The sequence below is a fragment of the Borostomias antarcticus genome (genome assembly GCF_949987555.1).
Source record: "Borostomias antarcticus genome assembly, chromosome: 22".
Lineage (NCBI taxonomy): Eukaryota > Metazoa > Chordata > Actinopteri > Stomiiformes > Stomiidae > Borostomias > Borostomias antarcticus.
The window spans coordinates 9,078,119-9,101,302 of record NC_140255.1 but is presented as its reverse complement, the minus strand read 5'-3'; the positions used below and the strand labels follow the sequence as shown (position 1 = coordinate 9,101,302).

Below are 23,184 nucleotides of genomic sequence, written 5' to 3'. Positions count from 1 at the left end.
CTCAGTGAGAAGCAAACAGAAAAAGATTAAAGGAGATGACCAAAGCTCTTGCCTTCATATATTCAACCCAACAGACAGTAGGTAAAGAAATGTAAACAGAACAATGTTGACTCGAGGAGGCGTGTATGTAAACAGAACAATGTAGAGGAGGAGCTTCACCTGTCACATTTGGCTCTAATAGTTTTTGTTCAGGAAAAGCACCATGTTTACTTTCTCTGGCAGCAGCCGAGATCTCTCTGGACAGAGTGTGTCCCCAGTGGTTGAGAACACTCTTTCGGACGGAGTCGAAGAGGCCTGGACACAGAGGTAGGTGGAGGACAGCTGCGAGAGTAAGGGGAGTGTGTCTGTCTTACCATACCACCAGTGGACAGGGTCGTTTTCGGTAGGGATAGGAGGAAGGCCTCTGTAAACTGCCAGTTCTTTTTTGATTCTTTCTTGGACTGTTCGACAGGACAGTTTACACTAACTTCAAACTTGTGCTAACACTACATAGGCTAGCAGTAAGCGATTTATGCTAAGCTAAGCTAACGTATGCTATTGCCTACCGTATCTAAACCACTTGGACTGAACTGTGAAGGGCTGCAGGTCCTTTACAATAAACTTGGTAACAGCCCTGTGACATTCTTCTTTTTTTTCCACTGTCATCTTCCCTTTGCATTGTTTGGCGATGGTAAAGGGGGTTGTTGGTGGAGCTGGAGCTGTATTGGCTGCTGCTGCTGGTTAGAAATGTTTAACGTTATATTTTTCCGTTATCGCACCTAGACGGTCAAGAGATGCCTGCATACGAACTAACTAACTAAACGTTATTAGCGGTGGTAAAATTGATGAAAATCCTGAACGAATTACCTTGACTTGACGACGTTGAGGCAGTCTCGGAGTCGGGAGGCTGGTTTGATGAAACGGGGCTGCTAACGTTAGGTATAGCCACTTTGTTTAGGAAGTCAAAAACGATGCATTCTTTCACCTTGATATCATGACTAACTAGGAGGTGTTTCATGATGTTGCTGGTGTTTCCCCCCTTGCACGCAACTACTTTCTGACAGATATTACTACTTTCTGACAGATATTACATCTGGACAAGTTTTCATTGTTTGCTAAAGTGAGCCCACACCTTTGATAGCCTTGCTCTGATTTTTGACATTTTAACTGGAGAGGACAGAGGGGGAGAGGGGGGCAGCGTCATCAGTCATCTCCTGGCGGATGCGACTCGTCATAATTATTTTTTTTAAAACCCAATAGCAGCACCGTTTGTCCAAAAGCTTAGCGGTATTCGGTAACCAACACAATAAGGAGCCGGTACCTAAAAAATACCGGTTCTCGGTATGCATCCCTACTGCCGAGAGCCTTGAAGCCCGGCCAATAACCCGAAGGACTCATCTGCCACACCCAGATTCTCATACCTGGATACACTCATCTCATTCATTCATTAAGACATCATGTAACTTTCATTGACTCAATCATTCTGTTCATAATTGTCATTTGTTCATTCCGTCCATCCCAGTAAACTCCCTTAAAAGTTTCAAGTCGTTGGTTTTGTCTTTTGAACTCGTGAAATGGAGTTAGATCCTAACTGAGGTTTGTGAGGAGAAAAAACAACACCACCACCGTTCCAATCTAGCCAGAAGCACCTGGCCACGCCTTGCTAATCAACTCAACTAGACACACCTGTTGCCCCCATGCCTGTCAGGTAGTTTCCTGACAATTATCCACAGTATAAACCTGCCTTGTTCGTATGCTTGCATCCCACCCCCTCCCCTCCTCTGCTCTCCAGCTGCTCTGCCTGCCATCCAGGGACCAGGCAGGGCTCTGAGCTGCTCTACCTGCCATCCAGGGACCACGCAGGGCTCTGAGCTGCTCTATCTGCCATCCAGGAACCACACAGGGCTCTGAGCTGCTCTATCTGCCATCCAGGGACCACGCAGGGGTCTGAGCTGCTCTATCTGCCATCCAGGGACCACGCAGGGGTCTGAGCTGCTCTATCTGCCATCCAGGGACCACGCAGGGGTCTGAGCTGCTCTATCTGCCATCCAGGGACCACGCAGGGGTCTAAACTGCTCTATCTGCCATCCAGGGACCACGCAGGGGTCTGAGCTGCTCTACCTGCCATCCAGGGACCACGCAGGGGTCTGAGCTGCTCTACCTGCCATCCAGGGACCACGCAGGGGTCTGAGCTGCTCTATCTGCCATCCAGGGACCACGCAGGGGTCTGAGCTGCTCTACCTGCCATCCAGGAACCACACAGGGCTCTAAGCTGCTCTATCTGCCATCCAGGGACCACGCAGGGGTCTGAGCTGCTCTACCTGCCATCCAGGGACCACGCAGGGGTCTGAGCTGCTCTACCTGCCATCCAGGGACCACGCAGGGGTCTGAGCTGCTCTATCTGCCATCCAGGGACCACGCAGGGGTCTGAGCTGCTCTATCTGGCATCCAGGGACCACGCAGGGGTCTGAGCTGCTCTATCTGCCATCCAGGGACCACGCAGGGGTCTGAGCTGCTCTATCTGCCATCCAGGGACCACACAGGGGTCTGAGCTGCTCTATCTGCCATCCAGGGACCACGCAGGGGTCTGAGCTGCTCTATCTGCCATCCAGGGACCACGCAGGGGTCTGAGCTGCTCTACCTGCCATCCAGGGACCACGCAGCGGTCTGCCGAGGGCCTCGAAGCCCGGCCGATAACCCGAACGGCTCATCTGGCACACGCATAGTCTCATGCCTGGATACACTAATTTCATTCATTAATACAACGTTCATTGTCAATCATTCTGTTCATTATTGTCATTTGTTCATTCCGTCCATCCCAGTAAACTTCCTTAAACGTTTCCAGTCGTTGGTGTTGTCTCTTGAACTCGTGAAGTTAGTAGTAATGTCGAGCCTGTCGTGTTTGTTCCGAGTTCTAGCTGAATGGTGCTGCAGAGATACAGACAGGCCTGGAGAACCCTGTCAGGGTAGATACAGAAAGGCCTGGAGAACTCTGTCTTCATCAGAGATCATATCTGGATGTGGTTGGAGGTCTATTCCTAGCTTCCTATGACATGAATCTATCTGACAGCTTTAACTGGCCTTTACCAGGGCCGGCATGATACAGGAGGAGAGAGAGAAAGAGAGAGAGAGGAAAAAGAGGAGGAATAAGTGAATGAGAGATGGACAGTGAGGGAGAGCAGGTAATTAGATAATGAGAGAGAATGAGTGAGAGAGAGAGAGAGACAGAAAGAGAGAGAAGAGAGACACAGAAAGGGAGACAGACAGAAAGGAAGAGACATGGAGAGACAGGGAGAGAGAGAGGGAGAGAGACACGGAGAGAGAGAGAGGGAGAGAGACATGGAGAGAGAGGGAGACAGGGAGAGAGACATGGAGAGTCAGGGAGAGAGAGAGTGAGGGAGAGCATGAAGGCCGATAGGAGCTACTGAATATACTGTACATCTCGGGAATGTGAGACAGAGAAAAGGCCAACCCAACGTGTCAGTTTGCATTTCAACTGACTGCTTGCACCTGGAGAGTTTAAAGCTGCTCTCCAGACGGAGCCGAGAGTACAGAGATGGTCCCACTCCCAACAAGGTCACTACTCAGGTCAGGCCTGGGAGCTCACAGACACAAGGTCAGAGGTCAGGTCTGGGAGCTCACAGACACAAGGTCAGAGGTCAGGTCTGGGAGCTCACAGACACAAGGTCAGGTCTGGGAGCTCACGGACAAAAGGTCAGAGGTCAGGCCTGGGAGCTCATAGACAGTAGGTCAGAGGTCAGGTCTGGGGGGGTCACAGACAGAAGGTCAGAGGTCAGGTATGGGAGATCACAGATAGAAGGTCAGAGGTCAGGTCTGTGAGGTCATATATAAACGGTCAGAGGTCATGTCTGGGGGGTTAGTGGGTAGTAGCTTATGTCAACCAGACAACGCAGACTCTATGGCTCTCAAAAGCATTAACACTTTAGCTCATGTGACCACGTGACTGTACTTTTACCAGCAACACTAACATTCTGGCAGGAAACAGGACACTTCCAGTCAAACACACGACTGGAGCCAAATCTGATTCCACGTATGCAGAGGAAGAGGTTAGAATGTGTCTTTAAATTAGAACACACAGGCTACTCTACCAAAACTCTGTTGGCGTATGATAACGACCATAACGCCGTGTAAACACAGAGTCAGCGTGTGACTATGAAGGGACTCCTTTTAACTGGTTCACTGCCAACCACCGATCATCCATCCAGATCAACACCAGTCTACCTCCTAACTATGTTCCTATCAGCACTCTAGTGTATGACTGTGTATCACCATACTCCTACTGTAACTGTGTTCCTAACCACACTCTAGATTCAAGATCTGTTTTATTAGCCATGTACTGTATATGATTCACACATACTAGAAATGTAACTAGGCTGATGCAGACGACATAGGACAGGGTGCAGGACAGGACAGTGCAAAGACATAACAGTGAAAAAACAGTACCAAAAACAGTACAAATACATCATATAGAGCAAACAAAATACAGTACAATATACAAAATATGATGTACTGTTAGAAAGGGAGGCATAAATGCAATTTAGGTCAAATATACAGAATGGAGTGTGTGACTGAGCCCACGCCTGTGTTCCTCACAGCACTAGTGTGTGACTGCAGCTCCCAGCCAGGCTGTAGACTGGACATCTGGTCACGTACCTGGCCGGACCATGGCCTTGTTACACTCATCCTTCACCTTATATTCCTCATCTTGTCTCAATAACACACAAAAACATTCAATAAAACCCAAGCTTCTGATACCCATGATAAACACAGAACTGTCCAGGAGTTGGACTCCATCATGTAGAGACATTCCAACACATCCAGCTGAACATCTCAGGAACAGTCTCTGTCCAGTTGAACCAGAAACAGTAAACAGCCCATGTGATCAGTGAAATTACAGTATGTGAACTGTAATTAATACGGGAGATTAGGGTTATGCATCCATAGCTGTTCGTATCCTCATTCAACACAAATCTCACATTCAATGCTATTTCCCGATCAATTAAGCAACCAACCAGACAGCAGTCAACCAGACAGCATGATCAATGAGATTCAGACCAGAAGCATGGTGTTTGGTGTCCACTGCCTTAAAAACGATTCAAGTTCAGAGAAGGAATGAAAGCATTTTTGTCCGGATGGTTCATTCAGGAACTGCGCTGCAGCAGCCAGGAAAAAGCTCGGATCTGGGCAAGCTTCTTCTGCGGGCCTCGGTCACTATTTTTAGTCATATTCCATGACTTCTCCTGCTGGCATTCAACCACGCTCACTTTCTTCCTCTCCTGCTCTCGCCAGTAGTAAAAGTTCGGATAGGAGGACTGAACGGCTACTGTGGGCTATTTCTTACGTGTATTTCTTGCGTATTTCATTATTGACTAATTATCTTTCTCACGGAATGATTTGACGACTTTATGTAAAGGATGTTATGCCCCCCAACCCCCGCCACACACACGCACGCACGCACGCACGCACACACACACACACACACACACACACACACACACACACACACACACACACACACACACAGCAATGCAAAGCATAGCCTACACATTATCACACACAACAGCGGTAAATAATACAGTTCAGATTAACTCCTATGACACTGTGGACAGAGCTGATCCAGAAAACTGTAGGCTACTTTCACAATCCCAATATATTATTTTCCATCTTCAGAGAAAGCTATAGTTACGGGCTAGCCTAGTCTTCCCGTCATCCTCCAGTTTATAACGCCGGCTATAGTCTCTACGGGGAACAGGTGCGTTACAACCCAGCAGTAAAAGTTCAGAGAGCGATGTGTGGGAGCGGAGTTTGCAGCATGGAGTCTTACCTCTGGTAGACATGACGTGGTCAGAGTTGAGAAATTCTTCTCTTTGAAAAAATGACGGTCCGACAGCGGTTAGAATCCAGAAAGGCTTCGTTGTAAAACGGGTTTTATGTGCGATGAGAAAGCGATCTTGGAGAGGTAGCCTACTTGAATGCGCCAGCCTATGAACACATATGAAAGTATGACGCGCTGTGGCTCTACTGAACAGCTGGACGACGTGATTCATCCGATGCAACGCCTCTCCTCACTGGGCGGGTCTAGCCTACTGCAAACGCATGTCTGTTTTTGATAGACAGTTATAGGAGGTTATAATAGCCTGTAACGTGTCCTACATTATAGGAAATTCCTTCAATACCAATATCGAGTCATATGGATTGCTACATAGTGTTACAATAGCACACTGTGTAGGCCTATAAACATGTAATTACTTTATTATGTTATAACTGTGACATCATCTCCAATATGAGTTTAAAGTTCTGTAGCCTGTGTGTTGCTGCCGGTGCGACCGGCATCTCCGGTTATGGGCTCGCGGGCCGCGTGTAACAGGTGTGGATCAAACCAGCCAGAGAGGTATGGGGGTATGGCTGCAGAGACACGCCGATGGTGCGGAACAGACTGTGTCCTGGGTGTGTGACCACGCTAGGGGAGTGTGAGCTCAGGTCAATGACACAACACATCTGAGAGCCTGAGGGGAATGTCTGCTGGGGGAGGGCGCCCTCTACTGGTGATAGGGCCACAGTGCGGATTTCCACGTCATGCTTTGAGAAGGGTCCAGCTGCAGATCGCAGCCGGGGTCCCACGTGTGAGGTGCCCATGGATGTATTAATACAACTGGATAGGGTCACTCCAGTGCGTTTACATGCACTCAATAAACCTTTCTTAAACGGAATATTGACAATATTCGGGTTGCGCGCGGCCATGTAAACATCAATAAACCGTTTGAATAAACGGAATATGGGCATATTCCGAATATTTAAAAAAACGAATACCCTGGTTTATTCCTTTTTCCAAACCGATTATTTAATTGGGTCATGTATACGCTTCTCGGTTTATTCCCACAAAAAGGAACATGATTTTGTGCTCTGCGCATGTTTTATTCGCAAGGAATCTTGGTTCTATAGATTGCTGAACTAACATTAGCCATTCTCAGAATGCAATACAATACAAATCTATAGTAGCCTTTATTTCATAGGTAGGCCTACAGTTTATTTTATTCTGCAAAATCAATTCTGTAATCATGTCTAAACAAACTAGTTTTGTACTGACAAAATGTAATTTTGCACACGCACAAGCACGCTACACAAATCTAGTGTATTTTATTATTCTATTTATTGCTGCTGTTTTGATTGTATTTCTGCTTGTTATGTTGTCTCCCGTTCTGTGATTGTATGTAGGCCTATGTAGGCCTATCTCCCACCAATCCTGGCTGCGAACCCGGGGGGCTCTGGTGTGAACGAGTGGCATATGAAAGAGAGCCACAGCACCTCTCGTTTTTTCCTTTCAGTAAGGAAGTGAATGAGGAGGAGTGTGAAGTGGTGTTGCTGGATGAGAGCAAGCACTATAGCGCACCACAAACATATTGCTATCGTTTCCATTCTTTGCTGTCTGGGGAGATAAACAGGAAGAAGAAAAGCGCAGAGAAACTTTCATTGCGATGACGTTCTCAGTGCGTCGCTGATTTATGGCGTGTTCCAGGCAACCCGTAACTCGTGTTTTTCCGACCTTCTACACGTGAAAATGCACTGTCAAACCCTTGACTTATGTAAAAAAAATATAAAAAATGAGACCATGAGGACAGAGAGGAGAACAGACACCCGCAGGACAGAGAGGAGGAGAAAAGACACCCACAGGACAGAGAGCAGGAGAACAGACATCCACAGGACAGAGAGGAGGAGAACAGACACCCACAGGACAGAGAGGAGGAGAACAGACAGGGCAGAGAGCAGGAGAACAGACACCCACAGGACAGAGAGGAGGAGAACAGACACCCACAGGACAGAGAGGAGGAGAACAGACACCCACAGGGCAGAGAGCAGGAGAACAGACACCCACAGGACAGAGAGGAGGAGAACAGACAGGGCAGAGAGCAGGAGAACAGACACCCACAGGACAGAGAGGAGGAGAACAGACAGGGCAGAGAGCAGGAGAACAGACACCAGGACAGAGAGGAGGAGAACAGACAGGGCAGAGAGCAGGAGAACAGACACCCACAGGACAGAGAGCAGGAGAACAGACATCCACAGGACAGAGAGGAGGAGAACAGACACCCACAGGACAGAGAGGAGGAGAACAGACATCCACAGGACAGAGAGGAGGAGAACAGACATCCACAGGACAGAGAGCAGGAGAACAGACACCCACAGGACAGAGAGGAGGAGAACAGACACCCACAGGACAGAGAGGAGGAGAACAGACATCCACAGGACAGAGAGGAGGAGAACAGACACCCACAGGACAGAGAGGAGGAGAACAGACACCCACAGGACAGAGAGCAGGAGAACAGACAGGGCAGAGAGCAGGAGAACAGACACCCACAGGACAGAGAGGAGGAGAACAGACACCCACAGGACAGAGAGCAGGAGAACAGACATCCACAGGACAGAGAGGAGGAGAACAGACACCCACAGGACAGAGAGGAGGAGAACAGACACCCACAGGACAGAGAGGAGGAGAACAGACATCCACAGGACAGAGAGGAGGAGAACAGACAGGGCAGAGAGCAGGAGAACAGACACCCACAGGACAGAGAGGAGGAGAACAGACATCCACAGGACAGAGAGGAGGAGAACAGACACCCACAGGACAGAGAGGAGGAGAACAGACACCCACAGGACAGAGAGGAGGAGAAAAGACACCCACAGGTAGCATTAACTCATGTGTGTCTTTGTCTGTCTTTATTGTGTGTACTTTCAGTAACCCAATAAGTGGAGAGAATGTTGAATATTTAAGTAAAGTTTATTTTTATTTGTATTATTATTATGATTTTTTTACCAACAACAGGTGCCTCTGGTTTTAATTATAGATAATGCATTTTGAATGAATAGGTTGGGTTGTATAACTAGGTGTCATTTTAGTATGAATTTTGCCCATTCAGCAAATTATGATGTGGTAGCCAAATTATAAATGCATAAGAGACCAGAGGGCTTTGGTGCACTCTTAAGGCCACACACCTGTGGTGCCCCCACGTGCCCCCACGTCCTGTAAATGACTTTGTGAGTGACTGACGTTGATCTCTAGACCATGGCTAGCCAGTTGCGTAAAAAAGTTGGTAAAAAAAAAAAAAAAGGACCTCCCTTATTTTTAAACCCTGGCTACAGCCCTAGCTGGAGGTGGAGGCTGCAACCGGCGGGGGCACGACCGTCAGGTCAAGGACCACTGCAGACTCCCCCTCCTCTGAGTCCCACCCCAAGTCAGAGTCTGGGGAAACAATTTCAGTCATTTTCTTTGAGTTTGTCTGTAAAATTTATTTTCCATTAAACATTTTATTGTGTAGCCATATTCATTTGATATGCGTTTCTGTTGGCAGCCAAATAAATGATTAAAGCCTCTGGAAACTCAAATCCACAAAAGTCTTCTAACTATGTAATTTAGTGTATTATGTACATAATAAACAACATGTAAAAGTATTAGTAATTACTTTCTATCAAAATTCGAAATATTCTCATTTAAGTTTTTGTAACATTCCTGACAGTGGGTTTGAAATGGTCGTTGTTTAATTCGTTTAATGTGACGTCATTATATCCGAGATCCAATCATTAAAAAATACATGTTAGTAAGTTCTACCTCCCCGCTACATCTGCCTCGTCGACAGCAAATTTGCAGTTAGATAACATATTTGATCCAGCCTAGTATCTTTGTCTATTTTTATCTATCCATCTACCGGTATCTATTTTTATCTATCCTCTATCTCCCCACCCTGTGCACCATCATGATTGTTTGTGCTGTCCCTGGGTGCTCATCGGTGAGATGACAACAAGTCATTCTTTAGTTTTCCAATTGTGTTGGATTTAGAGAAACAGTGGACCGCATTTTTGGTGAGCCGTGGTGGAGCAGTCCGGAAACATACCTTCGTATGCTGCGCTCATTCATTAAATTCTGCCAGAAAGCCATGGGTTTTGCACAACGGCTATGTCTTGTAGCTGGAGCAGTACCCTCTCTCCCTCCACTTCAGCCTCTCCCTGATGCCCAGAGCCTAGAGATCGATCATGTTAGTTACTTGCTAATGATAAAGTTTAAGTAAATATCATAACTGATGAATTAATCATTTTAATTGGGTAGGACGTATCAATACATTGATCTACTGTAGGTAGGTGTGCACTAGGTGGATATTTCTCTGTTTGTCACACATGCAGTTAAAGACAATCGATTGCTCAGTCTTACTTTCCTTTCAGAAATGTGAAATAATCAGCAGCTTTATATTCTCAAACGCTAACGTCCTGATCCGTTATCTCTGCAGGGCGATGGAGGCCACCGAGCCAGCCGAGCCCACCTCAGAGGTGTATGCTTATTATGATTCCTTCTGTGCTACCGGAGCCGGTCTGACTCTGGGTTCCAACTACAAACTGGTTCTCCTCGTCCTGGTGTTCTGTCTGGGGCTGATGGGCAACATGACCTTTATTGGGATTCTCCTTCGCTACATCAGACTCAGAACCATGACGGACATGTGTCTGCTGAACCTGGCCGTGTCGGACCTGGTGCAGGTTCTGACGGTTCCTCTCTGGGTCCATCACCTCCAGAACCCGGGCTTCGCTGGGGAGGGCCTGTGCAAGCTGATGGCAGGCGTGTACAAGGTGGGCCTTTACAGCAGCACGCTGCTTGTGACTCTGATGAGCGTGGACCGCTACCTGGCCATCGTCCATGCCGTGGCGGCCGTGAGGACCAGGACGCTGTCCTACGGGAGGGCGACCAGCCTCGTCATCTGGGCGCTGTCTATCGCCGCCGCGCTGCCCGCCGCCATCTTCACCACTGGGCAGGAAGACGACGCCCCGGGCTGCCAGCTCATTTACCCGGAGGACACCAAGGACTCATGGGAAATGTACAGTAACTTCAGTGAAAACGTAGTGAGCCTCTTCGTCTGCCTGCCTGTTATGATGTACTGCTACATGAACATTCTGTTTGTGCTGAAGAAGTCGAGGAACTCCAAAAAGGACGGGGCTATGAAGCTCATATTCACCATAGTCTGTCTCTTTGTAGTCTGCTGGGTGCCATACAACATAGTGGTGTTTCTCCAGACCTTACAGATGTTCCACATTGAGAACACCTGTGAAAGGACAACGCAGCTGGAAACAGCTCTAGATGTGACAGAGTTCATTGCCCTGGCTCATTGCTGTGTGAACCCAGTCATCTATGCGTTTGTGGGGAAGAAGTTTAGAAAGTGTCTGGGCAGCATGTTGTCTAGATATCCGTTCTGTAAGCAGCTGGGTGCACAGACTGCCTCCCTGAGCCGAGCCTCCGACAACGAGACGTCCAACACTGAGTGCTCTGTTCACCACCTGTGGATCTGGAGAGAGGTTCAATCTACCAAAACGGATGACAAGAAATCCCAAACAGATTACAAGAAACATGATCCTTGTGCACTGAAAAGACAGTTCACAAAGGTGAGAATAATGGGTTAAAAGCATGTCTACAATAAGGAGATATATACAGTCTATGTACAATCCTGAATTATACTAAAATTCAGATCGGGGCATCCCTAAGAGCATCATGTCTCCCTGTCTCATTCTTTCCTGCATTTCAGGCAATGGAGGTTGGTTGTCTTTTTTTGAGAGGCAACAGGGAGAATAATGTGTAAAAAAGTAATTGTTTGGTTGCTTAAGTAAATAACTAACTTTTTTATGAGATATCTGTTCTCTCATTTTAGGGAAAAAGAAACATTGAAATTCTGATTAAAATATTTCAACTGTGAATCTGGACATCTACATAATTGTATTTGGGGTTGTAATTGGGATGGATATATTATGCGCCATATATCTACTCACACACAGAAATTCTAGTTTCTAAACGCTCCAAAAAGCGTAATTTGCATATTAAAATCACTAAAAATTTCTTCCAGAGGAGGATGCCCCCGGACCCCCCTACCATAACTTGGTTTCGGACCTGTCACCTTTTTCACTCTTGGGAGTTTGCAGGTCTGCTTAACATGTAACAATCAGCTAGTTGTCAGAACAGTGTGTTTAGTCTGCATAAATGTCTCAATCACACAGCACAATACACTCTGCTGACTTGCACTGAATGGATCAGCCAGGGTTGCATAATCCTGACTTTTTTAGAGTTTCTGATTGATTTTGCTAGGCTAATCAGCCCTCTAGTTTACCCTGGTACAAAATAGATTGTATAACACGAGTTGTAACCGATACCTACAAGCCTAAAGAATGATGAAATCATCCCCCACATGATTAAATCATTAAAATTATCAGCTAAACTGCAGTACAAATCACACTTGTAATCTACAAAGTAGGAGGAGGAAAAAGATGCTCATTTGGACAACAAGAGAGGTGATGTGACTGCTTGCCTCTGATTCAACCTGCGTCATCAAATCGCCTTTTTTGTATGGCTTTTTTAAAAATGGCTCGAGATCTACAGTACCAGCATAGCCTCTGCTACTGGTTGGGCACTGCTGATATACAGTATATAGCCCTACATATACACATACATAAAATAGGAAAGAAAATAATAACAAATAATAATAACTAAGGAAATACTCGATCTGAGGAAACTATTTTCTCAGCCTAACCCTCTGATCTGTAAAGTCCCTCATAAAACTCCCTAAACACATCGTTGATATGATTTCTGACCAGGTTCCCCGTTTTTACACATCCTACAGAGCTGTGGATGTGGCAGTGCAGTGGGGGCTACAGAGCTTGTGTCTGTGTGACCCCCGGAGAGGACAGGAATAGGATGCAAAATACAAAATAGTAGGACGAAACATTTAAATCCGCACTGAACAAAGTTGAAATGGTGTCTAGCTTTAACAGTGTGACATTAGAGAGTTGGTGCCAAATGTGTTTGGTAAAATACACTAATGCACTATGCAGAATGTTCTTCTTTCAAGCACACTAGCCTAATAAAAGTTAAAAGCTATAATATAAAATGGATTTTAATTCTATCTCATACGTTGTGTGTGCTTTTTTGATTCGATGTTCCTGTAATTGTTTTAATGATGTGACTAAGTCCCTATAAGCCAGTAGGCCAGTAGGTGATAGGTTAGTAACACACTCTGCCCGGGCCTTTTTGGCTGATGGGCGGAGCCTGCAGCTCTTGAAAACCATTTGTCGGGTTGTCAGTCACTCTCTCCGGGTTTGGTTTACTGACTACACTAGGCTCTTCCTTCCAATCTGGCGTCGATAGGACAACTTCTGTGAATGTTTCCCTCAGTCATTAGCTCAACCACAACCTCACCTGTCGTGTTAGTTTGGTGCTGAGTTAACACATTGCATCGAGTGGAAGAGGATGCAGTAGCTGAAGGGTAAACGGAGAGGACGCAACACCACACCAAAGAATCTCTTTCTCTGACTTTTCATGAAGAGATGAGCGTGGCAGTAGGAGGAGGCGGGAGAGGAAGAATCATGGCTCAAATCCAGAGGGATCAGGTGGGGATGAACTGCAGGTCTACAATCGTTTCATGCAGTAGCATTAGCCTAATATGCTAGTTCTAGGGTTTCACACAGTTAATAAGCTTGTCAGGATGAGTAGTTTAAGCTTTCAACTGAGTCTGTAGCTTAAAAATTGAGAAAGTAGTGATCAAAAGGATATTTCATCCATAGACTCCCATTCATTTCTTTGCCTTTCGAGTTACCGTAACGTCAAAAGCATAAGTGATGTTAAAATAAAATGTAATAGCAGGAAGAAGCATGTAAAACTGCACTGAATAAAGTTTAGATAGGTGGCTTTCAGCAAGCACACTAATAAAAGTGTAGCAGTACGTTGTGTGTGCTTTTTTGATGAGATGTTCTTGTAATTGTTAGTGTGCTTGCTGAAAGTCAAGTTTGTTTGATACAGCACATTTCATGCGATAGACCCAGACTCAATGTGCTCAATGACAAAATCATTTTTTTTGCCTGCTTTAACACAGTTGTAGCAGACCTTAGCTCATGTATTAGAGAATTCCAGATAGTATGACTATTATGACTGAAGGCACCAGAAGCTGATTTAGAATATATTCTCGGAATACTGAGAAGACCTTTACTAGAAGTATTTTAAAATCAATTCTTTGTTTTACTGGGAGCCAGTGAAGAGAAATTAAAATAAGAGTGATATTAAATGTCTTGTTTTTTGTTACTATTCTGTAATCTAGTCTACTAGACATGCAAGCATAAACCCATTTTTCAGAATCTTGTGGTGACAGGAAGCATCTAATTCTAGATATATTTATATGATGATAAAAGTCTTTGAGCTAATATAAATTTGCTTATGGAAGTTAAGATCTGCATCTACAAGCACACCCACGTTTTTTGCATGCTCACACGGTTTTACTGACAGGGGAGTTAATAAAGGGTGAATCTGGTCCCTCAAAGCCCAAAATAATTTTGTTTTGTTTTATTCTTATTTAGCGGTAAAAAGTTAATGGCCAAAGTTAATGGCCATCCAATGTTTAATATCAGCAATGGATTGTATGAGTTTGCTAACTGGGCTAAGGTTGTTGGCAGAAACAGATACTATGTACAACTGTCATCAGCATAAGACTGAGATTAAATATCCTATTGCTTGATGATAGACCAAAGTGCGAGCATATACAAATTAAACAGCAGTGGACCAAGAATTGACCCTTGATGACTCCATATGAAATGTCGACTTCAGCTGAATCAGAGTTACCAATAAAAACAAGAAAGACCTTCCAGTAAGATAGGAAGACAGGCAATTAAGAACTGTGTAAACAACTCTAACAGGGCAGTTTCTGTACCGTGGTCCATTCTAAAACCAGACCTCTGTGTATGAAATGCACTATACAAATACAGTTTGATTTGATTTGATATACAATCTTTTCAAGAAATTTTCATAGGAATAGGTTTGAAATTGGTCTGTAGTTCTCAAGAACAAATGGGTCAAGATTGCTCTTTTTTAACAGAGGTGTTATAACAACACTGTGATGGACCAAGCAGCCAAAAAGATGAGGACATAAAGCTAATGTAAAGATAAGGGTTTTATTCACCCAAACAAAAAAGAGTTAACAAAACATCCTCCAAAGAATGGGCCCAAACCATAGAATGCCGAACAAAACAGAACTAAACAAAAGAGAAGCCCCCTAACAAATGAACAACTTAAGGTATATATAGGTCCTGGCCAGATACATAAACTTAAGAAGGGTATTGACTAAAAGTAATTTTACCCCAAATTATACTTAATTCAAATTAATTGAACAAACACTACACACACACACAACATCTGACATATATACAGAAATGAACAACAAATACAATGTTGACTAATAAAGAAATACATATAATAACTAAATTACAGGACAATGAGGCCCCCCCTGACATCTCCCGGGAGTTGGTTCGGTCCACCACCCACATCCTGGTATTTGAGATAGACCGGTCCCAGTCAGTGTTGCCAGATTGGGCGGGTTCACGCCCAATTGGGCTTCTTTTGATCACGTTTGGCCGGCAAAAATAGCATTGGGCGGTTGGGCTGGAAAAAATAGCATTGGGCGGGCGTTTAAAAAAAAAAAAAAAAATTTTAAAACTGACTGTGGTTTGTGCTTATGCACCGAACAGCAGTTCAGAGTACTCAGCCTTCCTGCAGACCCTGAGTGGAGTCCTTTTGGGGGCTCCTGCAGGGGACTCCAGTGTCCTACTGGGGGACTTCAATGCACACGTAGGCAATGATGGAGAAACTTGGAGGGGCGTGATTGGGAGGCATGGCCACCACGATCTGAACCCGAGTGGTGTTTTGTTGTTGGACTTCTGTGCTAGTCACGGTTTGTCCATAACAAACACCATGTTCGAACACAAGGATGCCCACAAGTACACCTGGCATCAGAACACCTTAGGCCGAAGGTCGATGATCGATTTCGTTATCGTATCATCTGATCTGAGGCCATGCGTTTTGGACACTCGGGTAAAGAGAGGGGCAGAGCTGTCCACTGATCACCATCTGGTGGTGAGCTGGTTTCGATGGCGGGGGAAACTTCTGGACAGACCTGGAAAACCCAAGCGTGTAGTGAGGGTGAACTGGGAACGTCTGGAGGAAGAGCCTGTCCGGAGAGATTTCAATTGCCACCTCCGGCGGAGCTTCTCAGGCATCCCTGTGGAGGTTGGGGACATCGAGCATGAGTGGTCGGTGTTCAAAGCCTCCATTGCTGAAGCTGCGGCTGGGAGCTGTGGCCTGAGGGCCATAGGTACCTCAAGGGGCGGTAACCCTCGGACACCGTGGTGGACAGCGGTGGTCAGGGAAGCCGTCCGACTGAAGAAGGAGGCCTTCCGGGATATGTTAGCCCGGGAGACCCCAGAAACAGTTGCAGGGTATCGACTGGCCCGGAGGGCTGCGGCTTCGGCCGTGACCAAGGCAAAGCAGCGGGTGTGGGAGGAGTTTGGAGAAACCATGGAGAAGGACTTTCGGTCGGCACCAAAGTGTTTCTGGAAGACCATCAGACACCTCAGGAAGGGAAAGCGGGGGACCATCCAAGCTGTATACAGCAAGGAGGGGACACTGCTGACCTCAACTGAGGAGGTTGTTGAGCGTTGGAAGGAGCACTTTGAGGAACTCCTGAACCCGACTAATCCACCCTCTACGAACGAGGCAGAGCCGGAAGATGATGGGGGGTCGTCAATGTCCTTGGAGGAGGTCACTGAGGTAGTCAAACAACTCCACAGTGGCAGAGCCCCAGGGACTGATGAGATCCGTCCAGAAATGCTGAAGGCGCTGGGTGTAGAGGGGCTGTCTTGGTTGACACGCCTCTGTAACATTGCGTGGAAGTCTGGGTCAGTGCCGAAGGAGTGGCAGACTGGGGTGGTGGTCCCCATATTCAAAAAAGGGGACCAGAGGGTGTGTGCGAATTATAGAGGCATCACATTACTCAGCCTCCCAGGGAAAGTTTACTCCAAGGTGCTGGAAAGGAGGGTCCGGCCAATAGTCGAACCTCAGATCGAAGAGGAACAATGCGGATTTCGTCCTGGTCGTGGAACTACCGACCAGCTCTTCACTCTCGCAAGGATCTTGGAGGGGGCTTGGGAGTTTGCCCAACCTGTCTACATGTGTTTTGTGGACTTGGAGAAGGCTTACGACCGGGTCCCTCGAGAGGTCTTGTGGAGGGTTATGCGGGAGTATGGGGTGAGGGGGTCCCTACTTAGGGCCATCCAATCCCTGTACACCCAGAGCAAGAGCTGTGTCCGGGTCCTCGGCAGTAAGTCGTCTTCCTTTCCGGTGGGTGTTGGCCTCCGCCAGGGCTGCGCTTTGTCACCAATCCTGTTTGTGATTTTCATGGACAGGATATCGAGGCGTAGCCGGGGGGAGGTGGGTTTGCAGTTCGGTGAGCTGGGGATCACGTCACTGCTTTTTGCAGATGATGTGGTCCTGATGGCATCAGCTGCCTGCGACCTCCAGCACTCTCTGGATAGGTTTGCAACTGAGTGTGAAGCGGCTGGGAGAATAAGCACTTCTAAATCTGAGGCCATGGTTCTCAGCAGGAAACCGGTGGCCTGTCCGCTCCGAGTAGGAAATGAGTCCTTACCCCAAGTGAAGGAGTTCAAGTATCTGGGGGTCTTGTTCACGAGTGAGGGAACCATGGAGAGGGAGTTTGGCCGGAGAATTGGAGCAGCTGGTGCGGTTCTGCAGTCGCTTTACCGCACTGTTGTGACGAAAAGAGAGCTGAGCCAAAAGGCAAAGCTCTCGATCTACCGGTCTATCTTCGTCCCCACCCTCACCTATGGTCATGAAGGATGGGTCATGACCGAAAGAACGAGATCACGGATACAAGCGGCCGAAATGAGTTTTCTCCGGAGGGTGGCTGGGGTCTCCCTGAGAGATCGGGTGAGAAGTTCAGTCATCCGGGAGAGACTCGGAGTAGAGCCGCTGCTCCTTTGCGTCGAAAGGAGCCAGTTGAGGTGGTTCGGGCATCTAGTGAGGATGCCTCCTGGGCGCCTCCCTAGGGAGGTGTTCCAGGCGTGTCCGGCTGGGAGGAGGCCGCGGGGTAGACCCAGGACTAGGTGGCGGGACTACATCTCCGCACTGGCCTGTGAGCGGCTAAAGATTCCCCAGGCAGAGCTGGTTGATGCTGCTAGGGAAAGGGATGTCTGGGGCCCCCTGCTGGAGCTGCTGCCTCCGCGACCCGACCCTGGATAAGCGGATGAAGATGATGATGATGATGATGATGATGATATTTTAAAACTGGCGGGACAGACGTTTCAATTTTATCCAATGATGTTAATAGGGTGGGAGATGTGCACCTGTCCAATAGGGGCGAGGGAGCTCTCCCTGTTCAATGCATTTGATTCACACGGTCAAGGAGAAGGTCGAGGTCGAGGTCGGAGTCAAATCTAGCTGGCTACCCCCGAAGAAACCTAAAGATGCCAATGTGGGATGTGGGATCAGCAGGTTTCTGTCATGATCACCGCATCGATGCCTTTTGGCTGGAGGTAGAGGCCTTTAAAGATGCCGGAGGAAATCTGTGCTTTCAGGATGTGGCACTTGGCGCAATCAGATTGCTCACTCTGCCCATATCAAATGCTCATGTGGAGAGAGAATTTTCCCAAGTGACGCTAAAGATGATGGCAGAAATCGCATGGGATTACTGCTGCTTTCTGCCCGCATGGACGTGCGCTCGGTCTAACACGGAGCGGTTTGACGGCTGAACGTTCCACCCTCCCAGACAGTTGTTGGGGAGCTTTCACTCAACCATCTATTAATACTTGCTAATTAGCAGGTTCACCACATGTACATAGTTTTACATTGACAAGTTACGTTAGAAGTTGGAATGGACTCTTGGCCTGTTCGGCGTGACGGTAAGACATTTTTATTTAATACTATACAGCAGGTGTTTCTGGATGTCGCATCATTGAGTGATTCATTACTTGTGTCTCTGCCTGCTTGCCTGCCTCAGCGTCACACTCCTGACTCGGTTATTGTAGGCGAGCAGGCAGGCTATTCATGGGTGGTTATACAGGTGGTTATATAGGCCTACCATTGGAAGTTGTGTAGCCTAGTCCACTTGTCACATTCTGCGGTTTCTTGTCACCACTAAAGCTCGTTATCTAGCTTGTCATCTTGAGTTGCTCTCTTGTCTATGACCGCAGCACTGCCGTTCCTCTATTCATGATAAAGCCATGCTTCTCATGTGTTATTATAATTTGTTGCCTGCATTATCATTTCTTTGACTATTTGATGGGATTACACATCTTTCTCTCTGTCGTAGGCTGTGTGTGTGACATATGTGTAGGCGTGTGTTGCAGTTTACCACAAGTTATTATTTTCGGTATTTCAACTGAAAGGCATTTTTCTTAGCATGCACTGCTATATATTATATACTATAATATTTGGGCGTTTTTTTATCACATTGGGCGGATTTTTAGCACTCATTGGGCTGGAAAACATCACACCAATCTGGCAACCCTGGTCCCAGTTCTCCTGTTTGCCTATAGCATGAGGTGGTGGCCGACTCCCGGGAAGAGACAAAGAAGAAATTAACAAACAGAACTAAGAAACAAATCCAAAGCAATTGTGACCTACAAAAATTAAGCTGCGTGCACTCAACTTAAACATGCAAGTCAGGACTGCTAATAAAGTATGGATGCGATATATGAACGAAAATCTATGTGCCGTGTCATTATATGAAATTGGGTATTATGTGCATTATGAATGTTAACATGTACAAATTAACCAACTAAACCAACAAGAAAGGTGAAAGGACTATAAGAAACAATAAGGGTGAGGAAACTAATGTAGCCTACTTATCATGTGCGGCGCTTGGACGCGTCCGTCACAAACACGTTTCAGACATAATATGGGAAAAATTCCAGAGTAAGGGACCTGAGAGCTGCACCACTGCTTGTAGTTCATTACATTGGATAGGAGAGAAGTTGGACAGAGTGCTGGCAACAGGGCCTTGAGCTAGGACTGTGTAAGAAGAGAGGTCACATACAGCAGGGGGGGCACAATATTAGCCCTACTATTAGAAATTCACTATCGATACAAACAAATTTTTTCGGTTTAATAAAAGTTGCTGAGTTTATCAGAAACGTATTAAAAATATTTATTAGCTGTGCCGCGGTTTCAAAACCCACTGCCTATCTTCCCGAAACCTTCCAACTTTGAGTACCTATGAAATTTCTCTGCGACACCTATCAGAGGAGCTTTTGGTTGCTGACTAGGCAGAGAGACTTAATGATATGATAATAAAAGTGTCTTTGCTTTGGAGGGATGCCAGGGAGGGGAGGGTGGAGATTTTGCCGATTGCATTCTTCAAAATTTTTCACATTTATAAGTCTTAACACAAACTGTATTAACGTCAGACTCGGCTGGATTGATTGCAATATATTAACAGAATCCTCTCCTACTTTTGAGTTTGCATTGTTTGGTGCAGTAGAGGGAACCTGCCCCTACTTCCCTCACTTCTTGCACATCTTTTGGTTTTGCTGTTCTGCATTTGCTGTCCTGTCTTGGCACTGTCCTGTCTAGTCCTTGCACCCTGTCTATTGTTATCTATCAATCAGTGTTATGCACATATACTGTATACTGTAGCTAGTTAGTTTCTATGTTGTTTTGGTTCTGGCATCTGACATTCAGGTTCACGGGCTGGAGCCAGGATACAGTAAGTGATGGAGTTGTTGTTTTTTGTGTTTTGTTTTTTTACTTAACTTGCTTTGGTGGAAAGACATTTCATCACTGCATGTGCACACAATACTTTATCTAAACTTCCATCTGGAAGCTTTATGAAATGAAATTCACCATGCCTAATGTGAATATCTGTTGAATGTCCAATATGAAATCAACTTTACTTCGGACCGTCGTGTTATCTCAGTGTTTACGTGAGTGTTTACATGACTGAATTACTACATGTGAAATGCAGATAACTTATCAGCGTTTCACATGCCTTGCTGTACTTCAGCCAGGTAAGCACTCGCGTATGGAATAACAGGAGGAAGTTGCGGTAATATGATTAATATACGTTCTTTTCTTTTTAACGTTTTTTTTTTTTTTTTTTAAGTTTCCAGACGTTTCTGCATTAACGTTGACAGCCCTACATGGAACCCATTAAATTGGATCGGATCTGTCCCGTGGAGGGCACCACAAAGCCGCCCAAACATGGCTGCCCATTCACCTCCACAAATTTTTTTGACTTACTGCACTGCACTTTGTATTGCATCGCACTTTGTATGTCACTGCACTTGTACTTTGCTTTCTTATATTGTTTTTAATCCGCCTTTTTAATCCCTATGCAGCACTCTGTGCATCTGTGCTGTGAAGAGCGCTATACAATCAAGTTTTACTTACTTACTAGGCTCAGGAGCAAAACATTAGCCCCATTCAATGCCAAGCATCATTTCTAGTTAGGCCTAGTATCATATCGTTCACTTCAAAGTGTTTCTGTGTCAAGCCAACACATTCCCGGAGATCTCCACCTACCAATATGTTTGGAGACTTATATTCAAAATAGTCGCCAGAATGGTGGTCGGAACGGACACTAAAAAACACCTACTGCTTTGGAATGGTTCAAACCTGAATAAACCTACGCACTAAAAAAAATTTTTTTTTTACTGTCTTTGGATTGGTTCTGCAATCCAAAGGTAAACATTCCATCATCAAAAGTAAATGTTTTGTGCAGACAGAAGTTTCAGAAGCATTCCCCTAGATAGTTTATTACATTCACTTTTAAGTTTATTTTAAAGGTACCCAATGTAGTTTTTGACCACTAGTATGGGCTCTAGAGCAAATTTGAGAAGGTGGTCCCCGACAATCGCGTACTACGTCATTGCGTCAATACGCGGAGAACATAATAGTTACGTTTCACACATCTTTATTGTTTTCAAAACATCTAAATATCATTTTGCGAAGAAATTACAAGGTAGGAAAGACATTCAAGTGATTCAACATGTTTATTAGACTGCAAGGAACCATATAATCGAGGAATTTCGAAAATAAACAAAGAACGGATTGTTTTGATTCACGTTTCGTTGGGTACTTTTAAGCACCAATGTGTATAGACTATTCACTTCAATTGATTGGCTTTATCTTTCCGATGCTCATAAATTAACATTTGTGCAACTTAAACATTGATCATTTCAGAGATGGATTCCCCAAGAAATCAATAAAAGATTTTGCAGCACCTTTGTAGAAGATTCCAGGTAAATACAATATCACGTTATCCTCCTCATATCACTGCTCATCTTCTGCTACTGTATGTTAAAATGTGTTACTCCAACAATGCAAGGTCAGGAGGCCAGGCACAGCACAGGCTGGACCAGGCTTGCCAGGCAGGATTTAATAAAAATAAAGCTTGACCTTTAAGATGAGTTGAAGTAGTTTAGGCTGTAACTGTGCTCTGGGCAGATTGAAGGTTAAAGCCAACGCATGAGGTGACAAATTTGAACCCTGACTCCTGTTTCTGCCATCGCTCCTCCATTTCCTGTTCCCGACTTCACTTATCTGTCCTGTTATAAAAAATTTAAAAAGCCTGTATCCTAATAATATAATATTAGTTCAGTAGTACTGACAGTAGTGTCTGCGTGTCTGTCAGGGGTTGGAAATGTGTTTTTTTGCGTAAAAACAAATATACCTGTACAAACCCTACAATCATGGTTCTGATCATACTGTCTTGTGCTCCCTCTGTCCATCAGTAATGGTGGGTGGTGCCAGTGTGGGAGGAGCAGCGACAGACATGGTTCAGTGTCTTCGAAGGACATCAGCACAACCGTCAGTCATTGGAACAGCGACCAGCACTCCTCAGAGCGCCCCACGGACGCCTTCGGACAACTGGAGTTTGTTGGAACCAGCAAGAGACGCAGCCATGTGGGTGTCTTGTCTGTCTCTCTTTCTGCCTCTCTCTCTGTCTGTCTGCCTACTAGGCCATCATTCTGTCCGAGTAATGTTGTTCACTTGAATTCTAACTTTAATTGCTGGATGGTTCTGTCCATCATTTCTCCTGAACACAAAATCAAAAGAGCAAACGATGAGTCCAAAAGCAACTAGAAATGGTGCTTGTAGCGCACATACCTACACCCATGAACGCATGCGTTCTGTGCACAGGCTTTCCCCACACACCACACACCACAGTCCAAACTCTGTGTCTCTAGCGCCCCCCCCCCCCCACCAAGGGGAGCTGGCTTTGCTCAAAGTTTTGTTTTAATTTGTGGATCTGCCCCATGACTCGGATCTGGTCCAAAATTGAATGGGGTCTTCTTTGGCCCATGTTATACCCCACCACAGAATTT

General features: G+C 45.8%; 3 protein-coding genes and 1 long non-coding RNA gene across 4 annotated transcripts in view; 3 read left to right on the top strand and 1 right to left on the bottom strand.

Annotated features, from left to right (window-relative positions):
- LOC311323691 (actin-binding LIM protein 1-like) overlaps nt 1–5,973 on the bottom strand; it is a 95,621-nt gene extending 89,648 nt beyond the window's left edge. The window contains exon 1 of the mRNA XM_084455985.1: nt 5,825–5,973. Within this exon, the coding sequence (XP_084312111.1) occupies nt 5,825–5,837 (13 nt within the window). The 5' untranslated portion in view covers nt 5,838–5,973. The remainder of the gene's footprint in view (nt 1–5,824) is intronic.
- Nucleotides 205–2,819, top strand: LOC311324136. The gene is made up of 2 exons (XR_014630980.1): nt 205–306; nt 1,772–2,819. It is a non-coding gene; the product is annotated as an uncharacterized lncRNA (long non-coding RNA).
- Nucleotides 5,974–10,281: 4,308 nt separating the features above from the next.
- Nucleotides 10,282–11,436, top strand: LOC311323738 (C-C chemokine receptor type 3-like; the record flags this gene model as incomplete). Its single annotated transcript, XM_084456036.1, has 1 exon — nt 10,282–11,436. One exon carries the CDS (start codon nt 10,282–10,284, stop codon nt 11,434–11,436), a length of 1,155 nt encoding a protein of 384 aa, XP_084312162.1.
- Nucleotides 11,437–13,386: 1,950 nt separating this feature from the next.
- LOC311323737 (transient receptor potential cation channel subfamily M member 4-like) overlaps nt 13,387–23,184 on the top strand; it is a gene marked incomplete at both ends in the record, with an annotated part of 35,780 nt that continues 25,982 nt past the window's right edge. The window contains 2 exons of the mRNA XM_084456035.1: nt 13,387–13,410; nt 22,610–22,762. Of these exons, the coding sequence (XP_084312161.1) occupies nt 13,387–13,410; nt 22,610–22,762 (177 nt within the window). The remainder of the gene's footprint in view (nt 13,411–22,609; nt 22,763–23,184) is intronic.